Source organism: Silurus aristotelis (genome assembly GCF_946808225.1).
Source record: "Silurus aristotelis genome assembly, chromosome: 25".
Lineage (NCBI taxonomy): Eukaryota > Metazoa > Chordata > Actinopteri > Siluriformes > Siluridae > Silurus > Silurus aristotelis.
In genome coordinates this window covers 15,411,389-15,431,250 of record NC_139598.1, presented here as the reverse complement: position 1 = coordinate 15,431,250, position 19,862 = coordinate 15,411,389, and the positions used below count along the sequence as shown (strand labels likewise).

General features: G+C 40.4%; 1 protein-coding gene and 1 long non-coding RNA gene across 2 annotated transcripts in view; one reads left to right on the top strand and one right to left on the bottom strand.

Moving 5' to 3' along the window:
* Positions 1-19,862, bottom strand: part of LOC310719601 — a 310,811-nt gene that overhangs the window by 128,808 nt on the left and 162,141 nt on the right. The gene's annotated exons all lie outside the window — the stretch shown is intronic.
* Positions 1-19,862, top strand: part of slc9a1a (solute carrier family 9 member A1a) — a 39,010-nt gene that overhangs the window by 17,507 nt on the left and 1,641 nt on the right. Inside the window, exons 4-11 of the mRNA XM_083529461.1 lie at positions 3,666-4,126; positions 5,632-5,882; positions 10,209-10,426; positions 10,733-10,935; positions 16,084-16,173; positions 17,323-17,393; positions 18,505-18,681; positions 19,456-19,567. Coding sequence (XP_083385587.1) covers positions 3,666-4,126; positions 5,632-5,882; positions 10,209-10,426; positions 10,733-10,935; positions 16,084-16,173; positions 17,323-17,393; positions 18,505-18,681; positions 19,456-19,567 — 1,583 coding nt within the window. The remainder of the gene's footprint in view (positions 1-3,665; positions 4,127-5,631; positions 5,883-10,208; positions 10,427-10,732; positions 10,936-16,083; positions 16,174-17,322; positions 17,394-18,504; positions 18,682-19,455; positions 19,568-19,862) is intronic.

The window sequence follows — 19,862 nt, the reverse complement described above, 5'->3', positions numbered from 1 at the left end:
GCCCTCCCTTCAGAAACTGGGCTGAACGTCGGATTTCCAACATAATAACGACCCCAAACACACCACCAAGATAACAACTGCTTTGCTGAGGAAGCTGAAGGTGATTGAGTGGCAAGGTATGTCTCCAGACCTGAACCCTAACGAGCACCTGTGGGGCGTCATCAAGCGAAAGGTGGAGAAGCGTCATGTGTAACATCCAGCGGCTCTGTATTGTCATTATGGAGGAGTGGAAGAGGATCCCAGCAATAACCTGTGCATCTCTGGTGAATTCCATGCCCAGGAGGATTAAGGTAGTGCTACATAACAATGGTTTTCACTCAACATATTAACACTTTGGAAACAGTTTCGACTTGTTTACTTAGGGTGTACTCCCTTTTGTTGCCAGCTATTTAGACAATAACAGTTATTTTTAAAGGACAGTAAATCTCTTCTGCTATACAAACTGCACAATAACTCCTCTACAATATATCCAAGTGTCCAAGTGTCATTTCTATAGTATTGTCCCTTGATTAATTTATTTAAATGGTTGCTAAAATGTTGTGTACGTATTTTTTTTATTTTTTTGTGAGATACTGTATTTGTAAATGGATAAAAAGGCAATTGCTGTGATGAGTCCTACACCGAGGGGGATGGCGTTCCCAAGGGGGAATTTCTTGTCAGTATACCCCTCTTTGCCTTACATGCGATTTCGTTTCCTGCGTCCTTTTCTGCTTCTTCCTAATGGTTACTATGAAAAATAGTGAGTGACATGATCGCCTGCTGGAAATTTTAATAGATGATTGTTTTTCTCAGAGTTGTAGATGCTGTGATTTCCATCGAGAGTGACGAGAATGGAAAGGATTAGAAATGAGATTAACACAGGGACCATGCAGTTAGGACAGTTTGGAGACAAGGTGAGAGGCTTTTGGAGACTAGATTGAGATGGTTTTGGTCATGTGCAGAAGCGAGACATGGTGTATATCGGTAGAAGAATGCTGAGGATGGAGCAGCCAAGGAGGATGTTTAATGAGGTGGTGAAGGAAGACATGCAGGTGGTTGATTTAAAAGAGGCCAATGTAGAGGACTGAGTGATTTCGGAGACAGATGATCCACTGTAGGGACCCCTAAAGTGAGCAGCTGAAAGAAGACTTTCCGAATACTACTCAGCCAGTGCTTTTATTTTTTTTATTATTATTCTGGGTTATAAACTTGGCTGAGCCTCTAGACTTTTCCTGAATGTTTGACCCTAATTATCCATCACTTTTAAGGACTTCATCTCGTCCAGTAAGTTCCATTAGTCTAATGACCGCGTGTTCTATTGAGCGAAAGAAGGTTGTACGAAACGAGCCCTCACCATGACAGCCCAAAAACCCTCATTAGAAGCGTAGGTCTTTTTTTTTTTTATTTTTTTATTTTTATTTTTTTTTTTTTTTTTTGCCCTTGGCATTTACGACCCTCTAATGACCCGATGTTAATCATGCACTCTTTGTGCGTTAGTGTTGCCAAGGGGATAACATGTTGAACGATTCTCCTGTCCATATCTCTGGAATGTCTGTGTCCTGAGCATGTCCTTTTAAAATATTGCACATGTTCCTGCATGCTGCGTTCAGACGCCTTTTTTACTCCTCTGAACAAAGTAGGAATGACTTGACATCGGCGTTGAATTAAATGCTGCAGCTTGGCAGCCGAGGCTGCACCATCTGTGCGATTATAGAACTCGGCAACCGGCCACACGCTGCAGTATTTCATCCCGCAAATGTATACAGTGATATTACGCTCTTGATATTTAAACGATTTGATAGTAGTAATGAAATAAAAAGCTGTTCTATTAAGCAACGTTAAGAAACGTCACTCTAAATGCATAAACGATTTTTTAAATGTTGCTTGGAATATAGTTTTAAGAAATGTTATATTCTATGTTGATATACTATATACACACATTATCTGGCAAAAGTTTGTGCACACTCAACCATATAGTTCGTATGTGCTTTTTAAGCAACCAGTTCCACATTTAGTTCCCATTGCTCTTATAATATCCTCCACTCTCCTGTAAAGATGTTCCTCTAGATTCAGGTGTGTGCTTGTGGAGATTTGTGCTCATTCAACCAAAAGGGTGTTAGTAAAGTCAGGTACTGATGTAGGTGAGAAGGTGAGGATTCCTGGGGTGCAGTCATTGTTCCAATTCTTTTCCAAAGGTGTTCAATACGGTTGAGGTCAGAGCTCTATAGCTGGAAATTAAAGCTCCAAACCCATGGAAAGCAGATCTTCATGGAACTGTGCACAGGTTTTGCTCTCCAAGTTCATGTAAAGGGAAACATTTTCTGCTCTTGCATCCAAAGACATCTTTATACAATTGTCAAATTTTGTGGTAACAGTTTGGAGATATGACATGAAACGACAGATGCTGCAATACTTTTATCCGTGTGAATATTGCCATGTTTTATACGTATTGGTTGGGAATAAAATGTCCTCACAAGGCCTGGACATTGAACATCTGAAAATTGGGACCTTGGTGGCATTTGTGTGGTACCCACATGGAACTACTTTTCATACACAAATAGCAGTTTAAATAAATAAATAAAAACCACAAAGCCAGAATTAACATTTTTTTGTTTTGTTGAGGTTAAGATACTGGAAAGATTCAGGTTCATCATACTATCTGGCTTTGCACACAGGCATGTTTCATGTTGGAACAGGTTTGGGTTTCTTAGTTCGAGTGAAGGGGAAATTTAACGTTGCAGCGTTCAAAGGCATCCTATACGACGATCGTGTGGCAACGGTTTGTGTCCCAGTACTTAATAATTGTACACTCCGTTTTAGAACTTTAAAAAAATGCATTTGATTTCCTCTCTGATTCCAGTTTCAAATGATCCTGTTCATCACTGAGAAGTTCAAACCTCCTGGAGAATCCAGTGAAACATCTGGGACAAAATGGTGCATCGTGTATGTGACTGAAGCACATTTGCTGATTTGAGGCTGTTGAAATAGATAGTTGCTTAAAAATGGTGCAAATTAAGTACATTGGGATCTAACAGTCTCCCTGCTTGCTGTAGTTTCTTGTTGCATTCTCATATTTCTAAAAAAAACAAAAGGTTTGTGAGCGTGTGAAATACTTGGCCATGCTACACCAGGAGTTCCAACAGGTTCTAACTCGTCTCAAGGCAACCCATTCTGTTCTTCACACACACCACGTTCACATTTCAGTTTTACATTCTGATTTCCACAACAGTCGTACACTAGATGATGATAAAGCTCCATTTAATTTTTATTTTAAATCTTATTTTCTTAAGTTCAGCAATAAAAATGCACTATTTTCATCCTTCTGTAATCCAAAAACATTGTGATTCGATTGAAAGAAGTAGAACAGTTAAGAACATATCTTTTATAAAAATGAAATATTAAACGTAGAAAGTGAATTAAATGAATGACCGATGGGAGGAATGAAGCTCACGTTAACAAATGTCTTCATTCCTTCCATTCGTCATGCATTCACTCAGTCGATATGCAGAATGATCAGGATTTTCTTCTTTTATGAGAAATTATTGAAGCTGGACATGCAATGCTAAAGAATCCATAGCGCTAACGTGTGTGTGTGTGTGTGTGTGTGTGTGTGTGTGTGTGTGTGTGTGTGTGTGTGTAAAAATGCTGTGTGCATTCTCATTATTTTTTTTCTTGTCCTCCTCCAGGGTTTCATTTGATCCCGCGCTTGTCCTCGATAGTTCCAGAGAGCTGTCTGTTGATTTCGGTGGGTTTGCTAATCGGTGGCCTCATCAGACTCCTGGGAGGGACCCCCCCTGTCCTCAATTCCGAGCTCTTCTTCCTCTGTCTTCTCCCTCCGATCATCTTGGATGCCGGCTACTTCTTACCCATAAGGCCCTTCACGGAGAACCTGGGCACCATCCTCATGTTTGCCGTGGTGGGCACGCTGTGGAACTCCTTCTTCATTGGCAGCATACTGTTTGGCGTGTGTCAGATCGAGGGCACGAACTTGGGCACGGTGACTCTGCTGCCCTGCCTGCTGTTCGGCGCCATTATCTCCGCCGTGGATCCCGTGGCCGTGCTGGCAGTGTTTGAGGAGATCCACATCAACGAGCTGCTGCACATCCTCGTGTTCGGAGAGTCGCTGCTTAACGATGCCGTCACAGTGGTCAGTGGTTTTTTTCTTTTATTTATCAAATTATAGTTTTTTGATTTTTTTTTATCTCTTTAAGATGTGCTTTTGTTTAGTCGGGTTTTAAAAGGGTGCTCGATAAGAAGTGCTAAAAACTATAAAGTCGTGGGCTAAAATCGCACAGTGCCGGAGTACGTGAGAAATTTAAGCGACCCCGGATTTGCCGATCGAAGCCGTCGAACCCATTTAAAAAAGAGAAAAATTGCTCCTGATCACCATAAAAAAACTACGACAATCAGCTAGAATTATTTCGCAGTCTGCTCGCATTTGAACGCGGAAGCGTTTTTCACACAGCGTCGTTTTTGACTCCTATTAGTGTTGTGACGTGTTTAAAGGTTTAAATGGTGAAACATTCGTTTTGCTGTTTTTGAAGTGAAACTCGTAATTCAGTGACCGTGTTCTTTGTTCTCGATGTAGGCGATCGATTTAGTCTTTGTTCCATTTTTCACTCCGAAATCGAGTCATAAAGTCAAAATGTACACAGTGACTACATTGTCTCAAGCGAGCAGTTTTTTTTTTGCGCTACCGTTTTGTCCACTTTAGTTCCCTGAATCGTGCATGAATACAATAGTGAATACAGTTTGCTATCAGTTCAGTAAACAGATTTATTTTGTGTTTGATTCGCAGGTCTATTTGAGGTGGTGGAGACGCACCGATTCATTATCGTTATTCAGAATCAGCAAATAGCGAGATAAACGCCATACATGTGTGGCGGCCTGAGATGACGCTCATATATTTAATATTTGAATAAGCCGACCTCTTTAAACACACCAGCAGGCAGCCACACATATATGAAAACAATCGTGATGCTGATATTTGCACATTTGCCTACCTGCATACAAGAATTCCGATGTTCTTGCTTGCTTGTGTGTTTGCTTTTTTGTTTTTTGCATCCTTGCCCTACTCCCTGAATTGCATGTTTTTGGTTTGTTTTTTTTTTTTTTTTTTTTTTTTACCTGCATTTTTCTAGCATACAAGTTTAAGCCCATTTGAATACTAGTTTAGCAGAGTTCGTGTCTGCAGGCATACTTGCTATCCAGCCTTGCATTCTTGCCTGCTTGCACACTTTCCTGCTAGGATGATGGTCCACTTTCTTTATTTCCCAGTTAGATGCTAGGCTAGCACACATACAGAATTTACCTACTTGCATACTAGCATCCTTGCCTGCTTGCATTTTCACCTACTTCAGTCAACCCCTGGTGTGCACTTGCCCAGGTGTAGCATCCATGCATACTTTTTATTTTTTTTATTTTTTTAATATATAGAGTTTCATGTAAGAAGGTAGGAATTCAGTAGTAAGTAGGAATTTTAAGTGCAAGTTAATTGTAAGTACAACTTGTTGACAGTACTTCTGAACTTCCATGCAACTACTTTACTGCAGTATATAGTAGCAGGAAAAAGCATAATATCTATGGGTGTAACATTACAGGTTTTTGTGTACGCACACTGATGGAGTTTCTGTTTCTTCCTATGTTCTTTAGGTTCTCTACCACCTGTTCGAGGAGTACTCAGGTGTCGGAAGCGTGACTATAGGAGACGTCTTCTTGGGCATTGTGTCGTTCTTGGTGGTGTCGCTGGGCGGCATTTTGGTCGGCGCCATCTACGGCATCCTGACGGCCTTCACTTCGCGCTTTACCTCGCACACGCGCGTCATCGAGCCACTCTTCATCTTCGTCTACAGCTACCTGGCGTACCTGTCAGCTGAGGTGTTCCACCTGTCCGGCATCATGGCGTGAGTAGCGGGAAAACACACCCTGAGCTTGGGAAAGATGGAAATGTGGCATACGTTGTCGCGGAAAAAGTACACACGTACTATGTAGCTAACTACCTCAAACTAGCTTCTATAACCATCACTTGTTTGTTTGTTAATTGGAAGGCTGATTTACGGTGGCCAAGCAGAGAGAAATAACAAATATAGCACATTAACAAACCCCAAAAACAAAATCAATCAATTCAAAAACAAAGAAACAATTGAGAAAAACAAAAGAACAAATCGGAAAACTCAACGACAATTCAGTATGTATGTTTGTGAATAAAATACTTGCCGCTCATGGTGCGAGACACCGGTCATTCAAGATTTACAGGAAGTAGGAAATTCTCTTCTTATTAATCTTAAAACTTTGCTTCTTGTGCATATGTGAATTTTTGCTTTTACTTGAAACCAACATTTTTTCCAATAGTGCAACTTTATATATTTCTTACAAATATAAATATGGATTTGGAGAAAGTATAGAGAGGAGTTGTGGTATTGTATGAGGAAGTCAGGTGTGTCAGAAGTATGTGAGGGTGGTGCAGGGCATGTATGAGGACAGTGTGACAGCAGTAAAGTGTGCAGTAGAAACGACAAACTGGTTTAAGGTGGAGGTTTGATTGCATCAAGGATCGGCTCTGAGCCCTTTTCTGTTTGCAGTGGTGATTGGACAGGTTGACTGACGAGGTCAGACAGGAGTCTCTGTGGACTATGATGTTTGCGGATAATGTTGTGATTTGTGGTGAGAGTAGGGAGCAGAATGAAAAGAGCCTGGAGGTGTGGAGGTACATGCTGAAGAGAAGGGGAATGAAAGTCAGTAGGAGTAAGACAGAGTACATGTGTGTGACTGAGAGGGAGGGCAGTGGAGGGGTGCGGTTGCAGGGAGAAGACGTGGAGAAGGAGTGATTTGTGATGGAATAGTATCTGCGAGAGTGAAAGGGAAAGTTTATAGGACTGTGGTGAGACTTGCGATGTTGTATGGTTTAGAGACAGTGGCATTGAGTAAAAGACAGGAAGTGGAGCTGGAGGTAGCAGAGCTGAAGATGTTGAGGTTTTCATTGGGAGTGAAGACGATTAACAGGATTAGAAATGATTCATAGCTTAGTAAACACATTCTTTTATTTACTCAGAGCAACTTGAAATTATCTAATTTATATAACTGAGCAGTTGAGAGGGTCTTGCTCAAGGGCCCGGCTGGGTTTTGAACTAACGTCTTGACCACTGAGCTACAAATCCCCAATGGTGCAGCACTTTCTTTTTTGTTCTGAGAATAGTTTATACCTGAAAACTAAAATGTCTTTAATTGATGGCATGTGTGACATTCTGGTTAACATCAGCTAGCATTTCTAGTAGTTTTTGACATATAGCATGATGTCATTTGTCAATCACAGATCGATAGAACAAAATGTCACATCACTGGTCCACTCGATAAGCAATCTCAGGAGGAGCAGAGAGGAAATATGGAGGCCAGCGTCAGTCATCGCATGCCAGCAGCTCCTGCACCCTGCTACGTGTCACATGAATGTGCCTATGGATTTATTGGAGCTCTGGTCCATCGTTCAATATGCTTTCTGAGCTGTAGGATTAGGAGAGGCAGAGGAGAGGACATCCTGTAGCCTTCGGTCACAGTAGAAGCAATTTGTTTTGCCTTACGACGCAAGATCTTTATATGCTAGTGGACATGGTGTTAGTTGCTATGGCTTTGCTGGTAGTGCTTGTATAGTGCAAAGTCCATCTATCCGGGTGGGATGTCTGGTCATTTTAAGTTAGCGAAAATTTGGTCAAGGCATATTTGCAAGTAAAATAAAGCACCGTAACTGCAAACATACACGGACAGTGTGAATAGGTTGTTACAGGATGCTAATTCAAGAGGTGTTTCTCATTTATTTTTAAATGAGAAACCTTAATACACTTACTCCTTAATACACTATATTGCCAAATTAGTTCTTTTCCAAACTGTTACCACAAAGCTGGAGGCACTTAATTGTACAGGACGTCATTGGACGCGGTATAACATTTTCCGTTAACTTTCAGCATAGCAATGCCCCTGTGCACAAAATGATCTGGTTTACATGCTTTAGAGAGGAAGATCTTGAGTGGCCTGCTATAGAGCTCTGATCTCATCCCTACTGAACACCTTTGGGATAAATTGGAACACTGACTGCACCCCAGGTCTCCTCACCTTCTCACCTTCATCAGTGCTTGACTTTACTAACACCCTTGTGGCTGATGAACACACATCTCCACAAGCTCACTCCTAAATCTAGTGGAACCTCCTTACAGAAGAGTGGAGGATATTATAAGAGCAAATTTGGCCAAAAGTGGAATGCGACACTCAAAAAGCACATTCCATACTTATGACCAGGTGTCCGCAAACTTTTGCCAATATAGTGTATCTCAAGCCTAACTGTGATGCATCCCAATAGTTTCTCAGCAGATCTGCATCCTATCCTTTTCACTCCATTTAGTCATGTTGTTTCACTCCTCATTTGCAGGAAGTGAAAATCTGGGAAGTAAAATAAAATGTTAATTAAATAAAATAAAGAAGCAGAATGTCATTAAATAATTGTAACATATATAAATAAACAAATACAATATAGAAAGATGATGCTACATAAAGAGTGCAACTGGCAATTCAAAATCAGTGTGTGTGTAAAGTGACTGTGAATAATGAGATGCATACAAGTTGCTTTTAACATCTGCTACATAGAGGTGAGTCATTGTACAGCGCAATGGCATACGGTAAGAATGATTTCCTGAAGCGTTCTTCGTAAAGGCGAAGCCGAACCAGTCTGTTGGAGAATGAACTCCGCGGCCTCTGCATGGGATTATGTAGTGGGTGGGATGGATTATACATGATTGGCCCTGTTGTATATCACTGTCTCCAATCGGTCCAGTTTGTGTCTAATTATGTATTTGCACCTGCAGATGTTTAGGTGCAAAAGATTACCTATGTTCACACAGCAGGAAATATTTATATATAAATATAAATATATTTCAGAGCAGTAAAGGGTCTTTCTCAAGGGAGCGGGAGATCGGCTGTGCAGGGTTTAGAACTCCCGACCTTTCAATCACCATTTTTGGAAAACCAGCTACTTGAAGCCACATTTCAGAAAGTCGTTCTAATTATTATTATTATTATTATTATTTTTATTTTTTTTTTTTAGCAAGCATGTTAGAGAACCTTCCTGAGGCCGTGACTCAGATGCGTCACATACGCCCGACTTTCCTGTCACTTAAAAGGGTGTCACACGCACACATGCTAGCATTCTCAACATCTTGAATAACATTGCACTTCGTTCGGCAGTGAAACACGAGCGCTCTATTACTTCAGGAAACAAACATCCAGTTTTCGCAATAGTCTTGTTTCACATTTAGTTCCCTTTCTCAGTATGTTGTCTTTAAAAAGTTTCAAGTGAGCAGATTAACAAGGGTAATTATGGTTCTTGAGTTTATTTTTTTTTGTTTGTTTTTTTTTCCCCCTGTGGATGGATTAACCATAACACCTGTGCCTGGACATGTTCTACTTCTAAAAGGAATAGCGATGGTAAAATTCACCGATTTGAATCAGTGCATCGACATTAAAAGTTAACGATGTGATGCATCGGTTTAAAACGGTGTAAATATGATACAAGGTGGCATTTGAACATATTTGCATCGGTAAAAACTGATGTATTTATATATCATTATTACTAGATGCGTTATACTTTTAGTTTAGTTTTTTAGATTTTTTCGAACACGTTCTCTCAGCACAGCTGCGGTTACGTGAATGACGCAGAACAACACTACGGAGACCGACGCGCATCCCGAAAGTCATATAGAATACAGATTAACATGGCAGAGGTAGAGCTGCAACTTTCTGGAGACACGACAGAAAAAGAACATCTGGTTTAATTAAAAAAATATTTCTTCTCCTTTTTTTTGCACTGCAAAAGCCTTATTGCGAAAGGGCCCTGCCTTAGAAGCCAGAAAGAACTTGCGTAAATTGATTGATTTATATGTCGTCCATCTGAATTAAAGAAATAAAAGGAACTATTTGTCCCATATTAAAGTGCGTAGCATTATATTCATTATTATTGTTTTGAATCAAATCAAAATCGCGCTGCATCGTAATGGGGATCACGTAATCGTATCACGTCGCATCGGTAGCTGCTTCGGTATCTATCTTTAATGTATCGTTGACTATGCATCGAGATGTGAATCTTTAAACCGATTATATCCATATTATAGCTAACCTAAAGCTAAGCAGTGTTTGCAAGAGCACTTTAATTGTTAATGTGTCGACGTTTGACCCTGCTCTTTGTCCAGACTGATCGCGTGTGGTGCTGTAATGCGACCCTACGTGGAGGCCAACATATCCCACAAGTCACACACCACCATCAAGTACTTCCTTAAGATGTGGAGCAGCGTGAGCGAGACGCTCATTTTCATCTTTCTCGGGGTGTCCACGGTGGCCGGGAATCACAGGTGGAACTGGACGTTCATCACAGTGACCGTTATCCTGTGCATGGTGGCTCGTGTACTCGGTGAGTAATGAAACCTAGGAAAATGGTATCGCTGTCTAAATAAAGCAGGTTTTGAATGGAGGTTCCTGAATCTCTAAGCTAAACAGTTTGTGTAAATATTTATTAGTGGGGGTGATCCAGCGTCTAACGTGCTATTATTTAAATATTTTTTATATTTTTTCCGTCATGGCATCCTGATGCGACGTTTTTCACTCTGAAGTGCACATATGTTGTAGGCGTATGTTATATGCTCGGGATACCTAATAAACTGGAAACCTGTTCATGTTCCTCAAGCAGAAAGTTTTACCATCTTGACTTTTTCCTCAGGTGTCATCGGTTTGACGTTCGTGATCAACAAATTCCGCATAGTAAAGCTCACCACCAAGGACCAGTTCATTATAGCGTATGGCGGGCTGCGAGGAGCAATCGCGTTCTCCCTGGTCTACCTGCTCGACGAGGATCTCTTCCCAATGAGAAACATGTTTGTCACAGCGGTCATCACAGTCATCTTCTTCACTGTCTTTGTGCAGGTGAGTGTGTCAAAAATAACACACAGCTCAACAATAGACCCCGTGATACCAGACCAGAGGTCAAACCAACGGTCATTACGAAAGCGGCCTCTAGAGACGAATCACTGACGTCACAGGCTGTTTCTTTTAACACGCTAGTCTGCGTGCTGCACGGTAGAGCGCAGAAGAATAGTAAGGAAGGAAATTTAAAAACCACTGCAAGTTTCTGAGTTCTTTACAGATTCTGTAAGAAGACAATATAGGTAGCATTTATAAAATGTGAGGGTCTGGAAACACAAAGATCTTAAAGCACTTAAACTATATGAACAAAGGTTTATAGAAATCTAAATCTAAGAATCGTATGTGCTTTTTTGAACATCCCATCCATATTTAGTCTTTAGGGAAGGCTTCCTTCTACATTTTGGGTTGCGACTGTGGTGATTTTTGTCGATTCATCTACAAGAGCATCAAGTTCTAATGCCTGGTGAAGAGGTCTGAAATTTAATTGGTGTTTCAGTTCATCCCAAACGTGTTTGGTAGGGATTTGTGCAGCTTGCTTTGTGTACAGGATGCTGGAACAGGATTGGGGGCTTAGTTTCAATGTGGGGAAATTTTGTAGCGTTGAAGCATGCGCAGTCACTGCAGACAGTTGTGTGCTTCTGAGCGTGTTGAAACGGTTTGGAGCTCAAGCACAATCAGGTGTTCAACTACTTTTGGCCATATGATGTAGCTTGTTTGTCACTTTTTTTTATCTTTGCTTTATGGAGACTTGCGTAGATGTTGATGTTCCCAGTTAGAGGCAGTAAAACTGTTCTTCAGGATTTCTTTCAGCTTAGCTGGTAATATTTACATGTGGAAAATGTGCCCAGAGCCAGAATCACTGGCGTCCAATTAATATCATGCCACGCATCCGTATTTACATATTAGATGCATACATGGTCCAAACCCACATGTATGCGAAGCCGCATCTAATCCAGGAATCAGACTGGTCTGGATTAATGGACGATTTGCTAAAAAGAAAACCGCTGACTCTTCTATAATTATTTAAGAATAATAGGTATACATTCTGTTTTTAATGTAAATAGTCCAAAAAAAGAGTCTTGCTTTATCTTTTTTCACTGTAGAAACTCTTAGTATGCAATTCTTAGAATGATCAATGTTCTGTTCTTCATGTATTTTTGGGACATAAATGCACTTTATCAGTATGGTAGTGGGTAAAATTTTCAATATTTATTTATTTATTTTCTTGCTCCTGTTGTTTTGTGGACATTAGGCACCCGATTTCTGAAAGGATTGTTTTTATGACTATCGGTAATGCTTTTGTTTACTGGCTACTGCACATTGCTGCCACCAAGCAGTTCCTGACCATCACCGAAGTGCTGGAAGTTAAGGCACCAATATTCACCTATACGCACTCCACTGAAGGTGTATGAGCCCAAGCACCAACAAAGTGCGATTTTTGTTTGTTTTTTTTACCTTCTTTAAATGTATTATTTAATTGTGCAATTAATCGAAGCTCTACATGTCAAATGGTGACAGACAATCTGATAACACTGTAGACTGTTTTGGCTTTGCAGAAGTTGTTACAGTGCATGTTGATGATGTAAATTTCACTGTGTTTGTCGTAAGCGCAGGCATGACCGAGCAGATACGGATCGGTGCACACCAGCATGTATTAAGTCTATCAGCAGTAGCTGTGTGGGAAGTTGCTTCTAGGTGTAAGTTAATGCTAAATGACTGTGATGAGTGGAAGGAAAATAAATACTGTTGATTATATTTGCTTTGAGCACATATTTTTCGACACACTCATTAGGTGTACATTAGGATACATTCCGTTTCTATGAAAAACTTTATCTTGAAAATCAAAACACATTTTTGGAGCTGAACTATTTAGACACTAATGGCTGTATGTTGAGTTGTTTTCTGGGGACAGTAAATCTGTGCTGCAGTCCAAGCTGCACATTGAATACTTTAATATATATCTGTTTTATCTCAAGTATTGTTCCTTGAGAAGATGTGCCTAAATGGATGGCTGAAATCGGGGGGGGGGTGTGAAAGCATATACAAGTATGCAGTATATTTTAGCGAGTTTAAGATTTGATTTCTGTTCCTGTTTTTGGGGTTTAGGTTAAAGTTTTAATTCTTGCGTTGTTTTGCAAGTGGGCACACAATGTGTAAAAAAAAGGAAGTGCGCGTCTTTCTACATTGCAGAGTTGGATGAAAGGGGTGGTTTGGTGGTTACACAGAGGGGTTTATTTTACTGAAGGTGGAGATTAGAAGTGCTGCCGGTTGCACTGGGAGGAAGTAACGTGTGGATTGTGTTTGCAAAATTTGTGTGTGCGTGTAATACACTTGGGCATTAGTCTGCAGTGCAGTTTATAGTATTGACCTTCAGAGTCCACATAGCCACCTACTATAAAACAGCCAGGAGCACTTGTCTGGCCGCAAATAATACTTCACATTTGACATTCCTGTATAAAATATACTGCCTATACACTATAGTGCCAAATGTACTGGGTCACCTGATCTTTCCTGCTATATGTGGTTCTTCTCCAAACTGTTACCACAAAGCTGAAGGCACTCAGTTGTACAAGACGTCTTTTAGATGCGCTAGAATACAATTTTGCAATTCACTTGAACTTGGAAACTCGACCCTGTTCCAGCATGGCAGTGCCCCTGTGCACAAAGTGAGCTCCTTGAAGATCTGGTTTACATGTTTTGGAGAGGAAGATCTTAAGTGGCCTGCTATAGAGCTCTGATCTTAACCCTACTGAACATCTTTGGAAGGAATGTGAACGCCGACTGCACCCCAAGCCTCCTCACCTTCTCACCTACATCAGTACCTGCCTACATACACAAATATCCATAAGCACACTCCAAAATCTAATGGAACATCTTCCCAGAAGTGTGGAGGGAATTATAAGAGCAAATTGGTACTTAATGTTGAAAACAATGCTCAAAAATCACACATACATATGAACAGGTGACCCAATACTTTTGGCAATATAGTGTCTTTTCTAAAGTCATGCAAAAGTAACTGGCAGAAAGCCTCTGGAATCTGTAGATGGTGGGTGAAAATCAATCAGCGGCTGCAGTTCTGTAATAACGGATTCAAATAGCACGTCTGCCGTTTGTTCGCTCGCCCACCAGCCAGTAACAGAAATGAATTTAAAAAGACACAGACATAATTGTTCCAATGTAATTTTCCTCAAAACTTAGAGCAATCTTTAAAGTACATGCATGATTCACAGAGGGTAATGGACACTCATGAGGGCACTGTGCATCCAAATAGTGCCAGACTTCTGTTTTATATTGGATTTTTATATATATATATATATGTGTGTGTGTGTGTGTGTGTGTGTGCAGATAGATATGTGTGTGTGTGTGTGTGTGTGTGTGCAGATAGATATGTGTGTGTGTGTATGTGTGTGTGTGTGTGCAGATAGATAGATGTGTGTGTATATATGTGTGGATAGATAGATAGATAGATAGATAGATAGATAGATAGATAGATAGATAGATAGATAGATAGATAGATAGATGTGTGTATATGTATGTATAGAGGTGTGTGTGTGTATGTACACACTTGAGGTCAATTTTGCATATGGCAAAAATTTAGAGGATGCAACATTATTGCATTAATTTTCGTACATCGCATAAATAAATAAAATCACCTTCCATAGGCACACAGCGCAAGACGTGATTGTATGCATTGAATTTGGGCAACGGTGCCCATCTGTGAGCTCAGGAATGAGGCTGCATATCAACATGGCACTTTCAGCAGAGTTTCTAATGCATGAGGAAGTGTCTCTGAGGAAGTGCTGTTTTATCTGCATGCTTATTCACAAACATTAAAGCAGATCTGATTTGAGATACGGAACGATGCGTATTGAGGCGAACGAGTGACGAGTTTGGGATACAGCTTGATGTTTTGAGTGCCGCCGCCTTTTTTTTTTTTGGTAGCAAAGTTGCTTCCTTTGACTTTATCTCTGAATGCAACTTAGCTATAATAGTGTGGTGATGATGATATGGGGGAAATATAGAAAGTGGAATTCAGCAATATGTTTTTTTAACAAACTGTTACCACAAAGTTGTGAAACAACCACAGATTACATTTATGGCATTTGGCATAATCCTTATCTGACTTAAATTGATCTCAATCGTACAGCTAAGCAGCCATGGGTTACGGTTAGGATTTGAACCGACGACCTTCGTATCCAAAGCCCATTGGCTTAACCGGCTAAATCTCCATAAGCGCACTCCAAAATCTAGTAGAATCTTCCCAGAAGAGTGGAAATTATAACTGATGTGGACTCAATAATAAATCGGATGTTCAAAAAGCACATACTAATCTTAGTCAGGTGTCCACAAACTTTTGCCCATATAGTGCATGTCGTACAGTGTATCGTAACCTTGTCGTGTCAGCAAGGCATTACATCACCTCCACCACCCGCCTCTCTACTGATTAGTCAGCAAGGTTTGGAGGAATGATGCTCCTGGAGGTTGAGGATGTGCCATGAATGTTAATTAGGCCTTCAAGGACCGTGGGAGGTGGAAGCCACAGTATTTATCTCTGGTGTTACCCATAATAAGAAGACTTTAATGCCAATGTTTAAGTCAATTAAACAATCCAGCAGTGTTAATTATGTGATTAGACTCTGAAGTGTAGATTTTTTTTTTAATTGGTTGAAAGTTGAAATTGAAGGAAGTCCTATCAAAGCACCATTCTATCTGATTTGATTTCTGGTTTTGGTTTTAAAAAACGAAATGAAAGTGACTGATCACAGTGCGATGCGTCGCGTCATTGACCCGAGCCAGAACTGCGTCCACAGGACCAACCGCAGATTTCAAATGCAAAAAGTCCCCCCCTAATTTGTGTCTTTTGTGTAGCGGTGTTCTTGCTCGGTGAGTCAGCCATTTGGGAAAATTAAACCGCTACGGTCTTTGATTCTTCTGCTGCGCTAGGATTCAAACAGACATGAATTGAGATGGAGAGGACACCTTTAGGGTGTCTTTTTGGACCGGCAAATCGAATAAGCCTTCATTTGGATTTGATGTTTGAAACAAAGGGCATGAAGTGTCGTGTTGAATGAGGTAAGACAGGATCCGGCGCTTTTCTTTATCGGTATTGAAATGTCCTCGTTTCTTTGTTGTCTGCATCTGATGTAGGGGATGACCATTCGTCCCCTGGTGGACCTGCTGGCTGTTAAGAAGAAGCAGGAAACCAAGAGATCCATCAACGAGGAGATTCACACCCAGGTAACGGTGCATCACTTCACATTAGCTGGTGGTGGACCAAAGTCATAGTCGCACTCGTATTCCACAGATTTTATTTTCCCAGCATGACAGGACTTGCTGTGTACCTGTGGAAAAGAAACTTCTGTTCTGGATTAGAGCTGGTGAGGACGCTGCCTCGGGCTGGAATTATGTACCGTGGTATCGATTTAAAAGGTTTCAAATCATGTCCTTTTCTTCTTTTTTTTTATTTTTATTTTTTGTCTTGAGCACCATCTGCTGGTCACTTTTCACTTTTATTTAAAGAAGGGGTTCTGCTGAAGTTTCTATCCTACATCTTTCCTCACCATTTTGTACAGTATAAGTGCTAAGACTTCTGGTCCTGACATATTCCGTTTCCTAGATCGATTTGGCCACAAATATTTATCTTGATATTACCCCTATAACAAACTCCCTTTAATTACACAATTCTTCACAAACAGCACAGTGTGTATTGCTAGATTGTGAGATCATATTTGAAGAGTCGCGAAATCTCTATTTACCAGTCACGACCAGGCTTCCTCTGGGCTAACGACTTTTACAAAAGATCATTTGCAAGGGAAATACAAACCAGCTTCCCTGGACACACCCATGTCATCCTCCATGTCCTTTCTCCCCTGCTGATTTCCCACTCCCTCCATTTCATCGTCTCGGAGCTCCCTAGGGAACCTCGGACGCCAAGGGATTACAGAGCCTCGCCAGCTAATTACACACACTCACAGAGACACAAACACACTCTGCCATATACACACACAACAGTAAGCAGCTATATGGAGCCGATGAGTCACTGAGGTTTTTCAGCAGGAGAGACAATCTCACTAATCTCTAACCCCCGCTCTAAATAAGCGACCGAATGCAATACGGCAATGCCAGACCTCTTATGAAGGATTTGGTGTTGACGTTACATAGCTGTTTGCTCCAAACAAGTTTGACCGTTGGACAAGCAGATCATCTAAACACAGGGTTTAGTCATCGTGAAGAATTTCGACGAAATATACCCGTCTGGAGAACGATATTTGGAGTCAAAACATTTCCTAGAAATCTGTGCTCATCTTCATTAAAGGTGTGGCAACCAAGCTTTTTGGTTCATTAACCGGTCTGAGAATGTGTTTCTTTGTCTTTTTGTCTTTTTAGTTTTTGGACCACCTGCTGACCGGTATCGAGGACGTCTGCGGGCATTACGGACATCATCACTGGAAGGACAAGTGTGTAGAAAATGCTCCTTTTTACACTTTTGTGAAGGTTCCGCCGCATGAAATCTAAATAACATACATGAATAGTATTCCTTATATTTTGACAGGTGATAGATAGATAAATAAATTAATAAACAAATTAATTATTTAATAAATAAAAAAAATACAAAAATAAACTATAAAGGTCTGAAAACTAGCTATTGTCAAGCTACACTACTCTATATGTACAAAAGTATTGGGACACTTCACTTATCCAGCCATATGTAGTTCTTCTCCAAACTGTTCCCACAAATTTGAAGGCACACATTTGTATAGGACGTCCTTACCCTGAGCTAGGAGACCCAAACCTGTTCCAGCATGACTGTGCTCCTGTGCACAATGCCAGCATAAAGATCTGCTTTACATGGGTTCATCTTTAGCCTGTTATAGAGCTCTGACCTCAATCCTTTTGAACAACTTCGGGATGCATTGTAACATTCACTGCACCCAAAGCCTCCTCACCTTCTCCCCTACATCAGTACCTGACTTTTTGAACACCCTTGTGGCTGAATGAGCACAAATCTCCACATGCACACTCCAGAATCTAGTGGCATAGCGCATACGAATCTTCTGGTCAGGCGTCCACAAACTTTTGTCTATATAGTGTACTGTCCAATTTTTCTAGCTCTGATCCTTCCTGATCCTTTGAGCTTTTTTCTTATGTTTCAGATTAAAAAAATTTAAAAATTGTCCTTGCACTTTTTATATATATTTAGTTGCGGCTACTCCCAAAATTCATTGTCCAAGCACCATGTGTAGAAACCAGTTGTAATGCGCATTTTTAATTAACATTTATCATTATACATTTTATATGTTCTATATTGTTGGAACATTACTCCCAAATATTTCATGAATATCGGACCATCAATGAAATTGTTCTTGATCCGGTTTTTAAAGCTTATAGGACGTAATTTGCAAAAAAAGATTATGTAAAAAGAGGCAAAAAAGGTCACTCCTTTAATCATGGCAACTACAAAGGGTTAAAAAATTTGTTTAAAAAAACCCACACAAAACCCACTTCACAGCAGAATACACAATCAAATCTCTCGAATGTTTACTATCGCTTCCTGTCTCCTGTTTACAGGCTGAACCGCTTCAACAAGAAATACGTGAAGAGATGCCTGATATCTGGCGAGCGCTCCAGAGAGCCCCAGCTCATCGCCTTCTATCACAAGATGGAAATGAAGCAGGCCATCGAGCTGGTGGAGAGCGGAGGAGGGGCTAAACTGCCGTCTGCCATGCCGTCGACCGTGTCCATGCAGTAAGAACGTTGATGGAGAAAATGTTGACACTCTTGAAATGAACCCAAACAAAAGTTTTTAAAGAAAAGTAATCTTATTTCAAATCTTCTATCAAATTGAATAACAAAACTAAGCTTTCGCCATGAACATTACTGTAGAAGTTGACATGGTGATAAGAAAAGAAAGAAAGATCATATATATTATTAACCAGAATTTACTGGCATGCAGGTGGACAGTTACAAATATTAACTCGTTTGCTCTCGCTCTCTCTCTCTCTTTCTCTCTCCATATACCGTATTTTTCGGACTATAAGTAACATATACTGTAACAGACACTGTCTTTCGTTAAAGCCTGTGTAAAGTTCATTAGTTTTAGTGTAGACACTGCGGCGTATACACAGGTGCGGCTTATTTATGTTAAAAATAAAAATATTTGTAAAATTCAGTGGGTGCGGCTTATACAAGGGTGCGCTTTATAGTCCGGAAATTACGGTGTGTGTGTGTGTGTGTGTGTGTGTGTGTGTGTATCTGTATATTGCTGAAATGTGCGAAAATTGAGCCAGTTCTAATGTTGTGCTTTACTACAGTACAAAACCAGAACTCTGAATGGAGGTTTGAATAACTTATGCCTGAAAGGTGCCTTTTAATTAATTAATTTATTTATTTATTTTTTGCTGCACTCTTCAGTTTTCCTGTGCCAGGCATATGATCAACTCTCACTGTGAGGGAAAAGTTTAAGCATCGATGACAAATGTTTTATTGAATTCTTTCTCTTTTTTATTTGCGCATCCATAGAAACATCCAGCCCAAGAAACCACCCGAGAGAATGCTGCCTCAGCTGTCGAAGGGCCAGGAGGAGGAGATCCAGAAGATTCTACGCAACAACCTGCAGAGGACACGGCAGAGAGTGAGTCCGTACTGAAGAGTGTTTAGGATCCTCTTGCTCTCTCGTGCTCTCTCTCTCTAATTGTTTTTCTTCATTTCAGTGTTACATGCTCTTGAAGGAATTAGCTACATTCCTTAAATCTGTAATATTTAAGCGAATTGTGCTGAATTAGACTCGGGTTATTAACCGTGATCTCCTCATGAAGCAATTCTTCATTATTAGATTTATGATATGGATCAGTACTGAGATAAATTACGACCCGGAATCATCTGTAGCATTAATCACTATTAACATCTCACAGTACGTAACTGATGTT